We start from the raw sequence: 18,710 nt of genomic DNA, 5'->3' as shown, positions 1-18,710 counted from the left end.
GGTGTTATATGCAACTAATGAAGCATCGAGCTTTACATCGGAAACCAGGGATGTACTGTATGGTGACCTAACGTAATATAATAAAAAATCATTAAAATCAAAAAATAAATTAAAAAAAAGAAAAAAAACCCATTCCCACAAGTTCAGAAGCAGGGGAAATTCCTCAATCATGCTGGAGGTCAGGGTGGCAGCCACCCCAGGAGGATGGGGCGGGTGGTAGGGGAGGAACCAGAGGGTCTGAGCACAGGGTGTGCCCCCTCCTTGGAGCTGGTGGTGATTACAGGAAGCACTCATTTCATGACTGTTCATCAAGCTCTGTGCCCTTCTGTTTTGTGTACTTTCCTCCATGTCATCCTATTTTTAAAAAATAGAAAATAAAACTCCCAAGATGTATCTCACAGCTACCAGACTGCCAACGTGTGGATCACATGACTGTAGTGGCCATGGTCGGAGATGCGGGATACAGCCCAGGCAGGTCTGTTGAGCTGGAAAGAATAACAAGACAGAAAAACTCACCTGAGAAAAGAGAAAAGGAGGCAGTGCTGACTGCCAGGGACCTAATCAGCACGGACATAAGTAAGATGTTGGAACTAGAGGGGCGCCTGGGTGGCACAGCGGTTAAGCGTCTGCCTTCGGCTCAGGGCGTGATCCCGGTGTTACGGGATCGAGCCCCACGTCAGGCTCCTCTGCTATGAGCCTGCTTCTTCCTCTCCCACTCCCCCTGGCTTGTGTTCCCTCTCTCGCTGGCTGTCTCTATTTCTGTCGAATGAATAAATAAATAAAATCTTTAAAAAAAAAAAAAGATGTTGGAACTAGAGTTCAGAATAACGATTACAAAGATACTAGCTGGGCATGAAAAAAGCATAGAAGACACTAGAGAATCCCTTTCTGGAGAAATAAAAGAACTAAAATCTAATCATGTCAAAATCAAAAAGGCTATTAATGAGATGCAATTAAAAATGGAGGCTCTAACTGCTAGGATAAATAAGGCAGAAGAGAGAATTAGTGACATAGAAGACAAAATCATGGAGAATGAAGAAGCTGAGAAAAAGAGAGATAAACTACTGGATCATGAGGGGAGAATTCAAGAGATTTGTGATACCATAAAGTGAAACAATATTAGGATAATTGGGATCCCAGAAGAAAAGGAAAGAGGAAGGAAGCGGAAGGTATATTAGAGCAAATTATAGCTGAGAACATCCCTAATCTGGGGAAGGAAACAGGCATTCAAGTCCAGGAGGCACAGACAACCCCCCTTAAAATCAATAAAAATAGGTCAACACCTCAACATATAATAGTGAAGCTTGCAAAGTTCAGAGACAAAGAGGAAACCCTGAAAGCAGATCAGGACAAGAGGTCCTTAACCTACATGGCTAGAAACATAAGGCTGACGGCATATCAGTCCACAGAGACCTGGCAGGACAGAAAGGACTGGCATGATATATTCAGAGTGCTAAATGAGAAAAATATGCAGCCAAGAATACTTTATCCAGCAAGGCTGTCGTTCAAGATAGAGAGAAAAATCTTCTAAGACAAAAAGAAACTAAAAGAATTTGTGATCACTAAACCAGCCCTACAAGAAATATTAAAAGTGATCTTTTAAGAGAAGAGAGAGCCCAAAAGTTATAAAGACCAGAAAGGAACAGAGACAATATACAGAAACAGTGACTTTACAGGTAATAAAACAGCACTAAATTCATCTTTCAGTAGTTACTATGAATGCAAATGGGCTAACTGCCTCAATCAAAAGACACAGGGTATCTGATTGGAAAAAAAAAACAAGACCCATCCATATAATGTCTGCAAGAGACTCATTTTAGACCCAAAGACACCTCCAAATTTAAAGTGAGGGGGTGGTTAACCATTTATCATGCTAATGGACATCAAAAGAAAGCTGGGGTAACAATCCTTATATCAGACAAATTAGATTTTAAACCAAAACTGTAATAAGAGATGAGGAAGGATATTATATTATAATTAAGGGGTCTATCCAACAAGAAGATCTAACAATTGTAAATATTTATGCCCCTAACACGGGAGCAGCCAATTATATAAACCAATTAATAACAAAATTAAATAAGCACATAGATAATAATACAATAATAGTAGAGGACTAACATCCCACTCCCTGCAATGGACACATCATCTGAGTAGAAGATCAAAAAGGAAACAAGCGCTTTGAATGACACACTGATGGACCAGATGGACCAGATGGACTTCACAGATATACTCAGAGCATTTCATCCTAAAGCAACAGAATACACATTCTTCTCGAGTGCTCATGGAACATTCTCCAGAATAGATCACATGTGGGGTCACAAATCAGGTCTCAACCTGTACCAAAAGATTGAGATCATTCTCTGCATATTTTCAGACCACAGTGCTTTGAATCTTGAACTCAAACACAAGAGGAAATTTGGAAGGAACTCAAATACATGGAGGTTAAAAAGCATCTTACCAAAGAAAGAATGGGTCAACTAGGAAATTAAAGAGGAATTTAAAAAATTCATGGGAAAAAAAATGAAAATGAAAACACAACTGTTCAAAATCTTTGGGATGCAGAAAAGGCGGCCTTAAGAGGGAAGTATTTAGCAATACAAGGCTTTCTCAAGAAACAAGAAAAGTCTCAAGAATCCAGCAGAAGAGAAATAATAAAGTTAGAGCAGAAACCAATGAACTAGAAACCAGAAGAACAGTAGAACAGATCAACAGAACTAGGAACTGGTTCTTTGAAAGAATTAATAAGATTGATAAACCCCTGGCCAGACTAGAAAGGACCCAAATAAATAAAATCATGAATAAAAGAGGAGAGATCACAACCAACACCAAAGAAATACAAACAACTATAAGAACATATTATGAGCAACTAAATCCCAACAAATTAGGCAATCTGGAAGGGATGGATGCATTCCTAGAGACATATAACTACCAAAACTGAAACAGGAAGAAATAGAAAACCTGAACAGACCCATAATCAGCAAGGAAATTGAAGCAGTCATCAAAAATCTCCCAAAAAACAAGAGCCCAGGGCCAGATGGCTTCCCAGGGGAATTCTACCAAACATTTAAAGAAAAATTAATACCTATTCTTCTGAACCTGTTTCCTTTCAATAAAATGAAAGGAAAACTTCCAAACTCTTTCTATGAGGCCAGCATTACCTTGACCCCAAACCAAAGATTCCACTAAAAAATAGAATTACAGACCAGTATTCCTCATGAACATTCCACTAAAAAGGAGAATTACAGACCAATATCCCTCATGGATGCAAAAATTCTCACTGAGATACTAGTCAATAGGCTCCGACAGTACATTGAAAGGACTATTCACCACGACCAAGTGGGATTTATTCCTGGGCTGCAAGTGTGGTTCAATATCTTCAAATCAATGAATGTGATACACTACACTAAAAACAGAAAGGACAAGAACCAGATGATCCTCTCAAAAGATTCAGAAAAAGCATTTCACAAAGTACAGCATCCTTTCTTGATTAAAACTCTTCAGTGTAGGGATAGAGGGAACATACTTCAATATCATAAAAGCCATATATGGAAAGCCCATAGCAGATATCATTCTCAATGGGGAAAAACTGAGAGCTTTTCCTCTAAGGGCAGGAACACGGCAGGGATGTCCACTATCACCACTGTTGTTCAACATAGTACTAGAAGTCTGAGCCTCAGCAATCAGACAACAAAAAGAAATAAAAGGCATCTGAATTGGCAAAGAAGAATTCAAACTCTCACTTTTTACAGATGACATGATACTTTATGTGAAAAACCCAAAAGACTTCACCCCAAAATTGCTAGAACTCACACAGCAATTCAGCAACATGGTAGGATATAAAATCAATGAACAAAAATCAGTTGCATTTAGATACACTATTAATGAGACAGAAGAAAGAGAAATTAAGGAGTCGATACCATTTACAATTGCACTAAAAAGCATAAGATACCTAGGATTAAACCTAACCAAAGAGGTAAAGGATCTGTACCCTAGAAACTACAGAACACTCATGAAGGAAATTGAGGCAGACACAAAGAAACGGAAAAACATTCCATGCCCATGGATTGGAAAGACAAATACTGTTAAAACGTCTAGGCTACCTAGAGCAATCTGTACATTCAATGAAATCCCTATCAAAATACCATCAACTTTTTTCACAGAGCTGGAACAAACAATCCTAACATTTGTATGGAACCAGGAAAGACCCTGAATAGCCAAAGGAGTGTTGAAAAAGAGAACCAAATCTGTTGACATCACAATTTCGGACTTCAAGTTCTATTACAAAGCTGTAATCATCAAGACAGCATGGTCCTGGCATAAAAACAGACACATAGATCAACAGAACAGAACAGAGAACCCAGAAGGGACCCTCAACCCTATGGTCAACTAAACTTTGACAAAGCAGGACAGAATATCCAATGGAAAAATACAGTTTTTTCAACAAATGGTGCTGGGAAAATTGGACAGCCACATGCAGAAGAATGAAACTGGACCATTCTCTTATACGATATACAAAAATAGACTCAAAATGGAAGAAAGACCTAAATGTGAGACAGGAATCCATCAAAATCCTAGAGGAGAACACAGGCAGCAACCTCTATGACCCCGGCCACAGCAATTCTTGCAAGACACATCTCCAAAGGCAAGGGAAACAAAGGCAAAAGTGAACTACTGGGACTGCATCAAGATAAACAACTTCTGCACAGCAAAGGAAACAGTCGACAAAACCAAAGGACAACCGAAGGAATGGGAGACGATATTTGCAAATGTTTTATCAGATAAAGGGGTAGTACCCCAAATCTATAAAGAACTTATCAAGCTCAACACCCAAAAAACAAATAATCCAGTCAAGAAATGGGCAGAACACATGAACAGACATTTCCCCAAAGAAGACATGCAGATGCCAACAGACACATGAAAAAATGCTCCACATCACTTGGCATCAGGGAAATGCAGATCCAGACCACGATGAGATCCCACCTCACACCTGTCAGAATAATTAAAATCAACAAGTTGGGAAACAATAGATGTTGGAGAGGATGCAGAGAAAGGGGAGCCCTCCTACATTGTTGGTGGGAATGCAAGCTGGTGCAGCCATTCTGGAAAACAGTATGGAGGTTCCTCAAAAAGTTGAAAATAGAGCTCCCCTACAACCCAGCAATTACACTACTAGGTATTTACCCCAAAGGTACACATGGAGCGATCTGAAGGGGCACCTGCACCCCAATGTTCACAGCAACAACGTCCACAACAGCCAAAGTGTGGAAAGAGCCCAGCTGTCCATCGACAGATGAATGGATAAAGAAGATGTGGTTCATATATACAATGTAATATTACCCAGACATCAGAGAGGATGAAATCTTGCCATTTTCAGTGATGTGGCTGTAACTAGAGGGTATCATGTTAAGTGAAATAAGTCAATCAGAGCAAGACAATTATCATATGATTTCACTCATATGTGGAATTTAAGAAACAAGACAGAGGATCATAGGGAAGAGAGGGAAAAATAAAACAAGAAGAGATCAGAGAGGAGGAGAAACCATGAGAGACCCTTAACTCGAGGGAACAAACTGAGGGCTGCTGGAGGGGAGGTAGGTGGGGGGTTGGGGAAACTGGGTGATGGGCACGAAGGAGGGCACTTGATGTAATGAGCACTGGGTGTTATTACAACTGATGAATCACTGAGCTCTACCTCTGACACTAAAAATACACTATGTGTTAATTAATTGAATTTAAATTAAAAAAAATTTTTTTGAAGACGGGATAGCTGATGCCATGGAAGCTGGTGTGCGAGGTGGGGACAGCTGCTCTGCAGAGTGGTTTGCTCGGTCCAGTGCAGGTGAAGGCCGTGCACGAGCAGGAGCACTTCTAGAGAGAGCAACACTGGCCGTGTGCACCAGAAAAGTTAGAAGAATGGAAACTGGCAGCATCTGAGGCAGTAGCTAAAAATTAACGACAACCTTATGTCCGTGAAGGAAAACAAATGGATTGCAGTATATTCGTACGGCGGAATACTATACAGCCATGAACAGAAGTGGCAAGGGCTACAGGTATCTTCAGGGATGGATTGCTCCAACATGACGTTAAGCGGGGAGAAAAGCACATTACAAAAGGATGCACAGTTATGATGTCATTTAAATGTTCAAAACCTGCCAGAATATAATGCATTATTTCAGAACATGAGTGAAGACACTCACTGGGGTGATCAATCCCAACCTAAAGTGGGGTTCCTGCAGGGGGCGCTAGGGAGGGCTTTTCTAACCCAGTAAAACTCCTTTTCCTTCTCTGGACTCTGCCAATAGCCTTTTTCTTGCCACACGCCTCTCACGCAGCAACATAGCCACAGGTTCCCCGCACGGGCATCCTGTGTCCCACCGACACTGTGAGCTTCACGGGAATTCCCACTGGCCAGTTTAACAAGGGAGCCAGCACAGGGCTGTGTGTAAGTGCCTGTGTGTGCATCTGTGTGCCTGTGTGTGCACCCATGTGTGTGTGCCTGTGTGCATGCTTGCCTGTGTGCCCGTGTGTGTGCATTTGTGTGCACCCGTGTGTGCATGTGTGTCCATGTGTGTGCCTGTGTGATTGCTCGCATGTGTGTGTGCCTGTGTGCGTGCTCGCATATGTATGTGTATGCCTGTGTGTGCTCATGTGTGCTCGCATGCCCATGTGTGTGTGCCTCTGTGTGTGCCCGTGTTGTCTATGGCACAGGACCAGGTGGAGGCGGGTGAGACAGAAGATGGGGGTAGACAGAAGGCACCCAGGCGAGAGGTTCTGGGGAGGGCTGCCGAGGGGCCTCTCCTGGGCTGTCTCCTGGTGCACGGTCCAGCGATGCCTGCGACAGGCAACACTGGGGCGGGTTTGAGTCAAATCAGTGGTCTGTCCACACCACAGCTGCCTGGGAGATGGAGTACAGAACTGACGTGGAGACAGAGGACCAGGCTCCTCTTCTGCAGCGGGAGGGGCTGGAGAGCCGGCGACAGGTGTCGCAGCCCAAGCACGGCCTCCGACAACCAAATCCAGACCCTTGGGTGGTAGGAACGTCCAGGGAGACAGCAGTTCTGCTCTGTGTTGCTGTCCCCTGCCCTGTCCCACCCCGGCCTCACCCCCGTGCGCCACACTGCTGCTCCCCCCCAGGCCAGAGGAGCTGCTGCTTTGCCCCCTGCGTGGTGCCCCCCGCATGGCAGGGCTGCACCTCCTGCCCGGCCTGAAGTGCTGCCCAACGCACAGATGAACACTGTGCCAGGGACGGGAGGTTGGCTGGCCTCCGTGGAAGGGCCACAGGTGCCAAAGGAGGGGCAAGGACACTCCACGGCCAGGCCCTCCCGCCCCACGTCCCTTGGCACCCACACCTGCCAGGTGCAGGAGCAGGTGTGACCTGAAACAGCCCCCGAGGAGAAGAGCACGGAAGGGTCAAGAGGACACACGATACGAGACACGCAAGGAACCCTAGCAACAGCACACGCAGTGAACAAGTTCCAGGCCAGTACGTGCAGGACGATACCTCCTGCCGTCATCCAGAGCCCCGCATGAGAAAACTCACTTTTCCGGGGCACAGAGGGGTGGCTCCGCTCTTTTTCTTAAAAGGCAGCAAAGAGCACACAAATCTAACACTTGTTACCCCGAAAGTCAGGGGTAAAATATTGATGGTGTTCTAGCATCCATGTAAGAACTAGGTTCGTGGGGGGTTATTATAATAATCAATAACTGATCATCAATCAATTAAAAATGGGCCACATGTGGACTGGCAACAGAAGTGAGTCATGAGCTGGGGGCCAGAACTGACTGGGGTCTGAAGATCTAAGGTAGAAAAGAGCAAAAAACTGGACTCAACTTTCTGGGACACGGGACCCGAGACACAGGACATCTTCTGACGTGATGGGGAAAGCCCGTCCTCCAGCTCTGAGGCAAGAACCGACAGCCAAGGGGAAGCAAGAGCAGCCGTGGAGAGAGGGTGAGCCACGGCCCCAGCCACGTGCACTGCCACTCCCTCCAAGGGGCTCCCACTTCCCGTGAGCTGCTGTGAGAAGGGGCTTAGCCTTCCCCCCTTTGTAGCACGGACTAGGTGGGCAGAAAACAGAAACAGAAAGACAGGCATACAGAGCCGCATCAGGAAGACATGTTTATTTGGCTCACACAGGGTTGGTTCTGCTGGAGCTAGGGGCGCAGCAGGTGGGGGCGCAGCAGGGGGGCTCGCAGCAGCTCTCTGGGCAGTCGTCCACCTGCCAGGGGTAGTCAGGGCAGGAGTCACAGGAGCCGGGCAGGCAGACGCGGCTGCCGTAGCTCAGGTCGCTGGAGCAGACGGACAGGGTGGACGCGGCCATGGCGGGGGTGGGGGTGGCGGGGCTGGAGGAGGCTGTGAGTGTGAGTGTGTGAGTGTGAGTGTGTGTGAGGTCCCTGGGATGCCAGGGCTTTTATATCCGCCCCTGGCTGGAGCTGTCCCTTCAGGAGGCTCACATGTCCCCTTTCTTGTTGGTGTCCTCACGGGCCAGGGAAGCCTAATTAGATGAGTCAGCGGCCTGGGAGGTGGGTTGATGGCCACCTGACCAGGGTTTGGCCCTCGGGGAAGCCGGAGCAGGGCTGTGCTGCGGACAAGCCCTTCCGCCTGCAGGTGTCCTGGTCGTGGGCCAGGGGGAATGTGTCTGTGACTCTCTGTGGCGGGCGGTTGTGGTGGCCCCTGGTGCGGTCCACGGGTTATGTCGGAGTAAGCGGCAGACCTGCTCCTGCCGCCCCGGGGAGGGCCGAGGAGGACGTCAGGTCCCTCGGTGGGGAGGCCATCCTGGGCAGGAGCAGAGGGGCGTTGTCTGAGGCCCCTGATGTTACAGGAGTCTTTGGATCACTGGTCTCTCACACCCACACCTAGGCCGAGGCGTGGGGTGAGCGACTGTTGGGCAGGAGGGTCCCCTAGACGACCGTCCTGGGAGGGAGGGAGGCAGGCAGGAGGCCGGGACGGTACGGGAGCAGGGTGCCCGCCGCGGGGGGCGGGGCGGGGGGTTCTGGCTGTCACGGAAGCAGCGTTCACAGAGCGGGACAATTCTCGGAGATTTTGGTGATTCTGTGGCATAGACTTGGGATCTGGCCAGTTCCCTGGTGAAAGCGCGAGGAGGGACAGGGCAACAGCAGGTGACAGCGTCTCGCGTGGCCCCTCCCGTGTCACTCTGCAGCTCGCTCTGTGGGTGACCCCACGGCAGCCAGTACCGTCCTCCTGCAAACAGCAGTAAGTCTCCGGGAGAGACTCCTAAATGTCCGCCCCAGTTTGCGTCACTCCAGGCCACACAACCGGACATGTTCACGTACCGGCCGAGCTCTCCTGAACCCAGCTCTGCCCTGGGGTCTTTCTTTCTTTCGGAAGGAGCCACCAGGCCCGCCCACCAGGTTCCTGAGCCAGAACCCTGGCGGCCGGCGAGTCCTCCCCGAGCCACCCACTCTGCTCACTTTGGCGTCCCGGCCATCTTTGCAATCTGCTGACACCGGGTCCCTCAGGCAGGACACCACACCCCCTTCCAGCACCCCAGAGCGGCCAGTTCTTTCCCACTGAGACCCGTTCGCCCAGATGCTGCCGGAAGGACCTTCCCAAGGAACAAATCAAACCACACCACGTCGCAGCGTCCATCAGGCCTTCGAGACAGACACACCCGAAATGGGCCCTCCTGCTGCGTGCCTGGGACCGTGTACCCCAGTTCTGCTGGCCTGTCCATTCCGAGAACGCCCCACGCCTGTCCTCAGAGCTGGCCATCTGCACACTTTCCCCTGACTGAAATTCTTCCCGGGCTGTCACCCTCCAACGGAGCCAAGCCTCCCGCTCCCTGACAGCGAGAGGGCATCCTCCCCTCCACCTGCACCTGGCACCTGCTGTGACCCTCGCCATATGGCCCTGGGACCGTGCTAGAATGGAGGCATCTCGAGGGCAGTGACCTTGTCTGTCTTGTTGACCATGGTGCCCAGCACGGGGTCTCCTGGGTGAGCAGAGCACCAGACAGGCAGCGGGGACAGCAGACATTCACTTTCAGCCCCGGAGGCGGGGTCTGAGATCAAGGTGTCTGCAGGTCCTGCAGCTCGGAGACGGCCATCTCCCCCCCCCACCCCCCGTGTCCACGCACAACTGTCCTGGTGTGCATGTCTGCATCCTCCTGTTCTAACGGGGACACCAGTCAGATTGAGGAAGGGACCCAGCTGACACAGACTGAATGTCTGTGTTCCTCCAAAACTTGCAAGGTGATATCTGAACCCCAAAGAAGACAGTAGCGGGGGGCGACCAGGCCACGAGGGTTCAGCCTTGCAAGGGGATCAGTGTCCCCGCGTGCTCCGCCGCTGCTCCCTGCCCACTCTGCAGCCCTGACCGCTCCTCTGGGGCAGCCCGCCAAACAGAAGCCACGAACAGAGCTGAAGTGTTGGGCCTCAGCCCCTTACCCCGGACGGAAGCAAACACACGTCCACGCGGAAGGTAGCCTTCATCAGAGGCTCAACATGCCCATAGATGCCTTCCCGGGACAAGGACCATTTCTCCGCGAAAAACAATGAAGCGCCAGGGGAGAAGACACGGGGAACGAGAAGTGGGAGACGTTCCAGAAAGCCGGACCACACTGCCACCACCGTGTGGACTTCAGACGCGGCAGCTGCCATCAACGGCTTATAAAACAAACACAGACAACTGAAGAAAGAAAGCGTCAGCATTAAGATATCTCCAGCCACTTTGGAGAACAGTGTGGAGGTCCCTCAAAACATTAAAAACAGAGCTGCCCTATGACCGAGCAATTGCACTACTGGGTATTTACCCCAAAGATACAGACGTAGTGAAGAGAAGGGCCATATGCACCCCAATGTTCATAGGTGCATGTCCACAATAGCTAAATCGTGGAAGGAGCCGAGATGCCCTTCAACAGATGACTGGATTAAGAAGCTGTGGTCCATATATACAATGGAATATTACTCAGCTATCAGAAAGAACGAATTCTCAACATTTGCTGCAACATGGACGGCACTGGAGGAGATAATGCTAAGTGAAATAATTCAAGCAGAGAAAGACAATTATCTTATGGTTTCACTCATCTATGGAACATAAGAAATAGGAAGATAGGTAGGAGAAGGAAGGGAAGAACGAAAGGGGGGGTAAACAGAAGGGGGAATGAACCACGAGGCTATGGACTCTGGGAAACAAACTGAGAGCTTCAGAGAGGAGGGGGGTGGGGGAATGGGACAGGCTGGTGATGAGTAGTAAGGAGGGCACGTATTGCATGGAGCACTGGGTGTTATATGCAAACAATGAATCATGGAACACTAAAAAAAAAAAAAAAGAAAGATTTGAAAGGCAAAAAAAAAAAAAAAAAAGCTATCTCCAGGGATAAGAAACCAAGAAATGCTGGGCAGCTGGCTGTGGGGAGACACAGAACGGGGGGCCAAGGGGCAGGGCAGGGGCTGGGCCACCACACCTGCTCCAGCTTGACGCCAGTTACAGGGTCTGTCCGAGGGGAAGGCAAGCTCTTGGGGGTCTCCCCGGGCTGTGTGCAGAGCAGCGCTGCTGGGAAGAGGGGGAGAACCTGGAAAGGCAGGGCTCCTGGGTGGCCCTGGCAGGGGAGGAGACAGCGGGTCAGAAGATCAACGGCTCGGGCAGGGCAGAAGAGGGTAGAGGCCAGGCTGGTGGGTGTGGCCGTTCACAGAGCCGAGCTCACACAAGGGCGATGTGCCTCCAGGACCGGGTTGAGGGACAGGACATGCCTTATACCACACTCGGGGGCGTGCCATGGGGATCCTGGGCGACTGGCCGGCCTGGGTGACTGGCCTGCAGTCACCCTGGAGTCAATGTTCTGGGCCAGAAAACGCTCTCCATGGGACACTGGTTCCTTCTGACCTCGGGTTCCTACATCACAACACTGCCAAGCATGGTTTCCCTCTAGGGTGGCCGGAGGGTGTGTGAGGCCTCCCAGAAAAGGCCCTTCCTCACTGGGGACCATCCATGGCCCAGACAAGGCCTGCACCCTTCAGCAGGGCCAGTGGGAATCCCTCCTCCCTGCTTCGTCCAATACTTGAATCCCTGAGCAGACCGCCCAATGAGACCCACCATTCCCAATACCCCTCTCCCCTGTGATAGTTAATTTTATGTGTCTTCTTGGCCAGGCCATCGTGCTCCATTGGTTGGTCAAACGCACGCAGATGTTGCTGTGAAGATATATTTTTTTAAAAGATTTTATTTATTTATTTGACAGAGAGAGACACAGTGAGAGAGAGAACACAGCAGGAGGAGTGGTAGAGGGAGAAGCAGGCTTCCCACCAAGCAGGGAGCCCGACACGGGACTCGATCCCAGGACCTTGGGATCATGACCTGAGCCGAAGGCAGACGCTTAATGGCTGAGCCACCCACGCGCCCGGCTGTGAAGATATTTTTTTAGATGAAATTAGCATTTGAATCAGTCGACTCTGAGAGAAGCAGGTTATCTGCCATTCGGCAGGTGGGCCTCACCCAATCAGTTGAAGGACGTAGGAGCAAAGCGGTCTCCCCAGGAGGAAAGGAGGCCACCAGCACACCATCTTCTGACTCAAGCCGCAGCATCCACTCTCCCTGGGAAGCCTGCCCTGCAGATTTCGACCGTGCCAGCCTCCAAAGGCACATGAACCGATTCCCCAAAATCAACGTCTCTGTTTATATATGCACACATCCTGTTGGCTGCTGCCCTGGAGAACCCTGCCTGGCACAGGCTCCAGTCATCACTGCACACAGCACTCACACTCCGGTGTCTTCCTGTGTAGGGAAGCTCCGGCCCTGTGCAGACGGTGTCTGGAGAGTGGCTGCCACCATGTTGCCCAAAGCCTGTCCTGGAGTGGCCTTCATGCCTTCAAGGCAGAGGCTTTATCAAATGAGCTCTCCTCTGTCCCTAGCAAAGCTTCAGAGCCCTGAGATGTCAGGCCAGGGGCTGGACAGGTGGCCCTCTCTTCCTCACTGGTAAAGGTATCCAGGGACACCAGGGGTCTCCCAGGGGGGCAGGTTTCTCTGTGCTGGAGGCTGCAGGGGGATGACCACCACAGAAGACGCAGCACAGGGTGCCGGTGGCCAGTCCTGCCCAGGGAGCTGCTGCCCTGGACGCAGCCCCGCCCACGTGCAGCATCAGAGCCCTTCCCTGTGGTCTGTCAAGATATGCATTTGAGGCCTTTGGAGAAGGATCGACAATAACTTTATTGGTCAACAGACAGGTCACTCACATAGGGCAAGACAAAGTGACCACAATCCAGCCAGGAGAGGAGGATGCTGGGTGACATACAGGGCCTGGAGGGAGCTTGGAGCTGCCCAGAGAGCCAGTCTGACAGTGAGAGCTCAGCCTTGCTTGCTGAGGTGGGTGCTCTGGGGCAGAAGGAGACCCAGACTGGGCTCAAGGCTTCAAATATTTCAGGTGGACATACGAGCTGGCCCTAGTAGCAGTGAGAAGATGTGCCCGGTCAGCAGCAGGACTTCTGGGCCGAGGCGGGGCCACAGCAGGCCTGGCGGGAGCACACGGGGCGGCAAAGCAGGGACACGCAGGAGGCCCGGCGGCAGCAGTTGGGCTGGCAGGAGGAGGCGGGGGCACAGCAGGAGGAGACGGGCACGCAGCAGGCGGGTCTGCACACGGGGCGGCAGAGCAGGGACACGCAGGAAGAGGACCTGCAGCAGGACGAGGAGCAGGGGCTGGGCTGGCAGCAGGAGGGGGCAGAGCAGGGGGAGGCCCCCGGACAGACAGAGGTGCTGCAGACAGGGGTGCAGCAGACGGGCTTGCAGCAGACAGACACACAGCAGTCTTCCTGGCAGGGGGAGGAGCTGCAGCAGGAGGGCTGGCAGGAGCTGGTGCAGGCTGATTGGCAGGGGCTGGACACGCAGCTTGCAGGGGTGCAGAGGAGGGTCAGGCAGGAGCTGGGGGCACAGCAGGGGGGCTGGCAGCATGAGGAGGATGAGCAGGGGGAGGTCTCACAACAGACAGGGGTGCAGCAGACGGGCTTGCAGCAAACAGGGGTGCAGCAGACGGGCTTGCAGCAGACAGGGGTGCAGCAGACAGACACACAGCTGTCTTCCTGGCAGGGGGAGGAGCTGCAGCAAGAGGGCTGGCAGGAGCTGGTGCAGGCTGATTGGCAGGGGCTGGACACGCAGCTTGCAGGGGTGCAGATGAGGGTCAGGCAGGAGCTGGGGGCGCAGCAGGTGGGGGCGCAGCAGGGAGGCTCACAGTAGCTCTCTGGGCAGTCGTCCACCTGCCAGGGGGAGTCGGGGCAGGAGTCACAGGAGCCGGGCAGGCAGACGCGGCTGCCGTAGCTCAGGTCGCTGGAGCAGACGGACAGGGTGGACGCGGCCATGGTGGGGGTGGGGGTGGCAGGGCTGGAGGAGGGTGTGAGTGTGAGTGTGAGTGTTTGAGTGTGAGTGTGTGTTTGGTGCTCAGGCTGCTGACTTTTATACCCCCTGTGAGTGTGTGTTGTCCCAACAGCAGGCTTAGCGAAGCCTTCCCTTCCTTGTTGGTGTTTAGTGTTGTGCTGTTTCCCCAGTGCTGGGTCACTGTCTGAATGCCGTCGGCTTGTGAGGCTCCTGAGTGGAGTTCAGAGTATCCTGACCTGTGTTTGTCTCCAAAGGAAAAACAGTAGAAATGCTTTGATGCTTTGTAGAGACCAGAAATCAGGTGATTTTCTGAAAGTGACAGCCTGTGCTCCATCCCACGGGGGGTGGGGGGTGCACTTCTGGCCCAAGGCAGGGCCTGAAGATAGACCAATCCTAAAATTTGGGCTTTGATCAAAGGGAGAGATGCCCAGCTGTGTACAGGGCTGACGATGCCCAGCCGGCCTGGCTGTGGGGCAGGAGGCACTTCGTGGGTTGATGCTGCTGGTTGTAGTGGGTGTTAATGGGGCATGTGTCTCCCAGGTGTGAGCCCTGGGGCAAGTATGAGGAATGTGTCCTGGGGCCGAGATTGGCTCACCGAAGGGGCCACGGTCATGGATTCAGGCTAGCACAGGAGGAATGACCGTGACGGGCAACACATTGTCCTCATTGCTCATGCCCTGGTGCTTGGTTCCACACCTGAGACCTGGTGAGTACACGGCATCCGGCATGGTCCTCGTGTCCTCATGGACGCATGGCCACCGTACATGGCCCAGTCTCTGAAGGGGCAAGGGCAGGGCCCTTGGTGGTGCTCTGAGCTGCAGGGCTCCATCAAGGGCTTGTTGGGGGCCCGTGGGCTTCAGGGTTGAAAGCCTCACTGACCTCTGTTGGGTGGGACTGGGGGCTGTCCTGGGGGCCGCATGACAGTCAGTCCTCGGTGGAGAAATGTTGTTCTCTCAAAGACAAAATGGCTTAAAACCTTCTAAAGCTATTGAAAACTAATCTACACATCTGGGAAGCCCAATGCACTCCAAATAAGACACACACAAAAGATTCACAAAAGTGCTCAAGACAAAAAAAAAAAGAAAAAGTCAATCAGGAATCCTCCAACCAATAAGGCTATTTCTACAGGTGAGTCCAAATACGTTCCCAGATAAATAAAAACTGAAGGAATTTGATGTTGGCAGACCCACCTTATAAGACGCACTGAGAGGAGTCCCTCAGGCTGAAAGCTAGCGACTGCAGTTGGGATTCGGATCCCCAGGAGGACACAAAACATGTCAGTGAAGGTGGTCATGTGATTACAACAACCCATGAGGACCCACGCTCTTCTTCTTCAGCAAGACCTCCGCGTTTTGCTTCCCTGATGAAAGCAGCCACCGACAACAGGAGGCACACGCTGCCTTGAGGGGTCTGTGGTGTGATGTCATATATCTGACGACACAAAGCATGTGGGTGGGAGCAAAGTTGCCTCGGGTGGAGGAAATTACCACAGATGCCAACTCGGATCCACAGGAAAATGTGAAGGGAGCCAGAAACGATAAAAAGGCTAGGAGAACAAAAGCTATAAATACAATACTTGTTTTCCTGTCTTCTCTCAGCTTCTTAGAAGTCATAAAAGCATATTAGGTAATAGTTATAACAATATATTGAGGGGTTTTTAACACTGACAGATGGAGTATATGTAACAGCAAGACCAGGAAGGGACAAGAAGGGTTGGAGCTCTGCACGAAAAAGAGCGGGTTTTTACAGCCACTTTGGAAAACAGTGTGGCGGTCCCTCAAAAAGTTAAAAATAGAACTACCCTATGACCCAGCAATTGCACTACTGGGTATTTACCCCAAAGATACAGATGTAGTGAAGAGAAGGGCCATATGCACCCCAATGTTCATAGCAGCATTGTCCACAATAGCTAAACTGTGGAAGGAGCCGAGATGCCCTTCAACAGATGAATAGATAAAGAAGATGTGGTCCATATATACAATGGAATATTACTCAGCCTTCAGAAAGAACGATTAACCAACATTTGCAGCAACATGGATGGAACTGGAGGAGATAATGCTAAGTGAAATAAGTCAAGCAGAGAAAGACAATTATCATATGGTTTCACTCATTTATGGAACATAAGGAATAGCAGGAAGATCGGTAGGAGAAGGAAGGGAGGAATGAAGGGGGGTAAACAGAAGGCGGAATGAACCACAAGACTATGGACTCTGGGAAACAAACTGAGAGCTTCAGAGGGGATGGGGGTGGGGGAATGGGATAGGTCAGTGATGGGTAGTAAGGAGGGCATGTATTGCATGGGGCACTGGGTGTTATATGCAAACAATGAATCATGGAACACTACATCAAAAAATAATGCTGTACTGTATGGTAGCTAACATAACGTAATAAAAAAATTTTTTTTAAAAAGAGCAGGTTTTTAAGTCATTGGAATTGACTTAGTGTAAATCAGAAGCTGATTCTGCTAAGTTAAACATATGGAAGCCCCAGAGCAAAACTAGGAAGAACAACAACAACAACAAAAAACTGAAAAATCGTTAAAGAAATAAAAATGCTGCCTGAGAAAATATTCGCTAAGTGCCGAAGAGTGCACCAAAGGAGGACGAGAGGGACACACACAAAAGACATGAGACACAGAGGAAGCAGGACAGTGAAGTAGCCGGCAAGATCCAGCAGCAGCCCATTTGCACTGCTGGTGGCAACCGCGTTACAGAAAATCGCTGCACACGCTGGCCTAGCAACTACTGACCCAGAGCTCCTAGGGGTGTTAGGTTCCTATGGGCCCCTGGTCCCATTCTCATCAACCAATCAATACAGAACCTCCTTTTATGTGTGCCTAGGAAAAACACAGTGTCTTCCTTCACTCACAGGTAATGCTTCTGACACCAGGTGTGTGGGTTTTTCCCACAGACCAGCTCGCTAACACCCTCTGGGCATCACACAGTTCAGTTCCATTCCAACACTAACCTAGAGCAGCACCCCAGGTTAAGGGCTCAAACCCATGAGACTGCCCCACTTCAGATGCCAACAGTAGATGCCCAGTTACCCACAACTTTTGTCTGACTTGGCTACAAATCAGTGGTTCCTTTGACCTCCTCCATGGGTTCAACACTTTGCGAGAGCAGCTCACAGAACCCAGGAAAAGAGCTGACTTCCTATTGCTGACTTATTGCAAGGGACATTTTTAGGATATAGACAAACAGCCACATGGAGGGATAGGGAGGGTGAGTTCTGCTGGGGTCCTGAGCAAAGGAGCTTCTCTCCCTGTGGAATTGGGGTGCACCACCCTCCTCGCGTGTGGACACCTTCACCAAACTGGAAGGTCTCAGAATTCCATACATTTGGGATTTTTATGGAGGCTTCATCATGCAGGAATGATTGATTATTAAGTCAATTTCTAGGCCCTCTCCTTTTCCCTGAGGATGGGGATGGGGCTGAAAGCACCAAGCTTCTAATCAAAGCTTAGTCTTTCTGGTGAGTAGCCCCCATCCTGAAGTCACAAAGAATCACCTCGTGATAACAAAAATCGTTCCTACCACCCAGGAAATTCCAAGGGATTGAGGAGCTCGGTGTCAGGAACTGGGGTCAAAGATCAAATATTAGCAAGAACCAGGGACAGAGATGTATATATTTTATTACACATATACTATATATGTATATACACATTATTATTTCACAATGAATACTTAATATTCATTGCTGACTCTCTAACACTGAAGTCACTTCCAACAGCAATATAACTCACCCCTGAATGAAGCTTATCTAACACATCTATTTTCCCTGTAAGGGACATCACAGCCTTCTTGCACTTAGGAGGCCATTTCAAACAGTGACATCACCAATAAGAAGCACAAGAGCATGGAAAAGGCGGCACTAAATAGACAACACAGGATACTTGTTTGCAGCATGAGCTGAAACAAGAGGTGAAGTTGCTTGACCTCAGTTGGGAACACGCATGTGGGGACACCCAATGTTTGCTGCTCTGTGCATGTCCATGAACGACTGTGAAGGCACCGTGAGTATTGACTTTGAGGTTACAAATCAATTTTAGTGAGTAGGTGCAGTTGCAAATGCAAAATCTATGAATAATAAGGATTGACTGTATATCGATAATAATATTAATTATGAATTAATACAATCAAAGGGAAGATTGTTAGACTGGAGAAAATTGAGATTAAACTAAACACTCATTACAGGAGAAACACTTTAGAGTAAAAGATACAGCTAGATTGAAAGTAAATGGATAAAAAAAGATATATCATGGGAACAGCAGCCACAAGAAAACATTAATATTTTACTAACATCAGATAAAGTAGACTTTAAAACAAAAATTGTTACTAGAGACTAAGAGGGACATTTTATAATAAAAAGGTCAATCCATGAAGAA

At 49.8% G+C, this 18,710-nt stretch overlaps 1 protein-coding gene across 1 annotated transcript; it reads right to left on the bottom strand.

Annotated features, from left to right (window-relative positions):
* Positions 1-13,041: 13,041 nt before the first annotated feature.
* LOC117801082 (keratin-associated protein 10-7-like) lies at positions 13,042-15,177 on the bottom strand. The gene has a single exon (XM_034654611.1). It carries the CDS (start codon positions 14,305-14,307, stop codon positions 13,426-13,428), a length of 882 nt encoding a protein of 293 aa, XP_034510502.1. The 5' UTR covers positions 14,308-15,177; the 3' UTR covers positions 13,042-13,425.
* Positions 15,178-18,710: the final 3,533 nt, after the last annotated feature.

This window comes from Ailuropoda melanoleuca, chromosome 1, assembly GCF_002007445.2.
Source record: "Ailuropoda melanoleuca isolate Jingjing chromosome 1, ASM200744v2, whole genome shotgun sequence".
Taxonomy (NCBI): Eukaryota; Metazoa; Chordata; class Mammalia; order Carnivora; family Ursidae; genus Ailuropoda; species Ailuropoda melanoleuca.
Note: the sequence above shows the minus strand (reverse complement) of the source record. Positions and strands in the feature narration are given on the sequence as shown.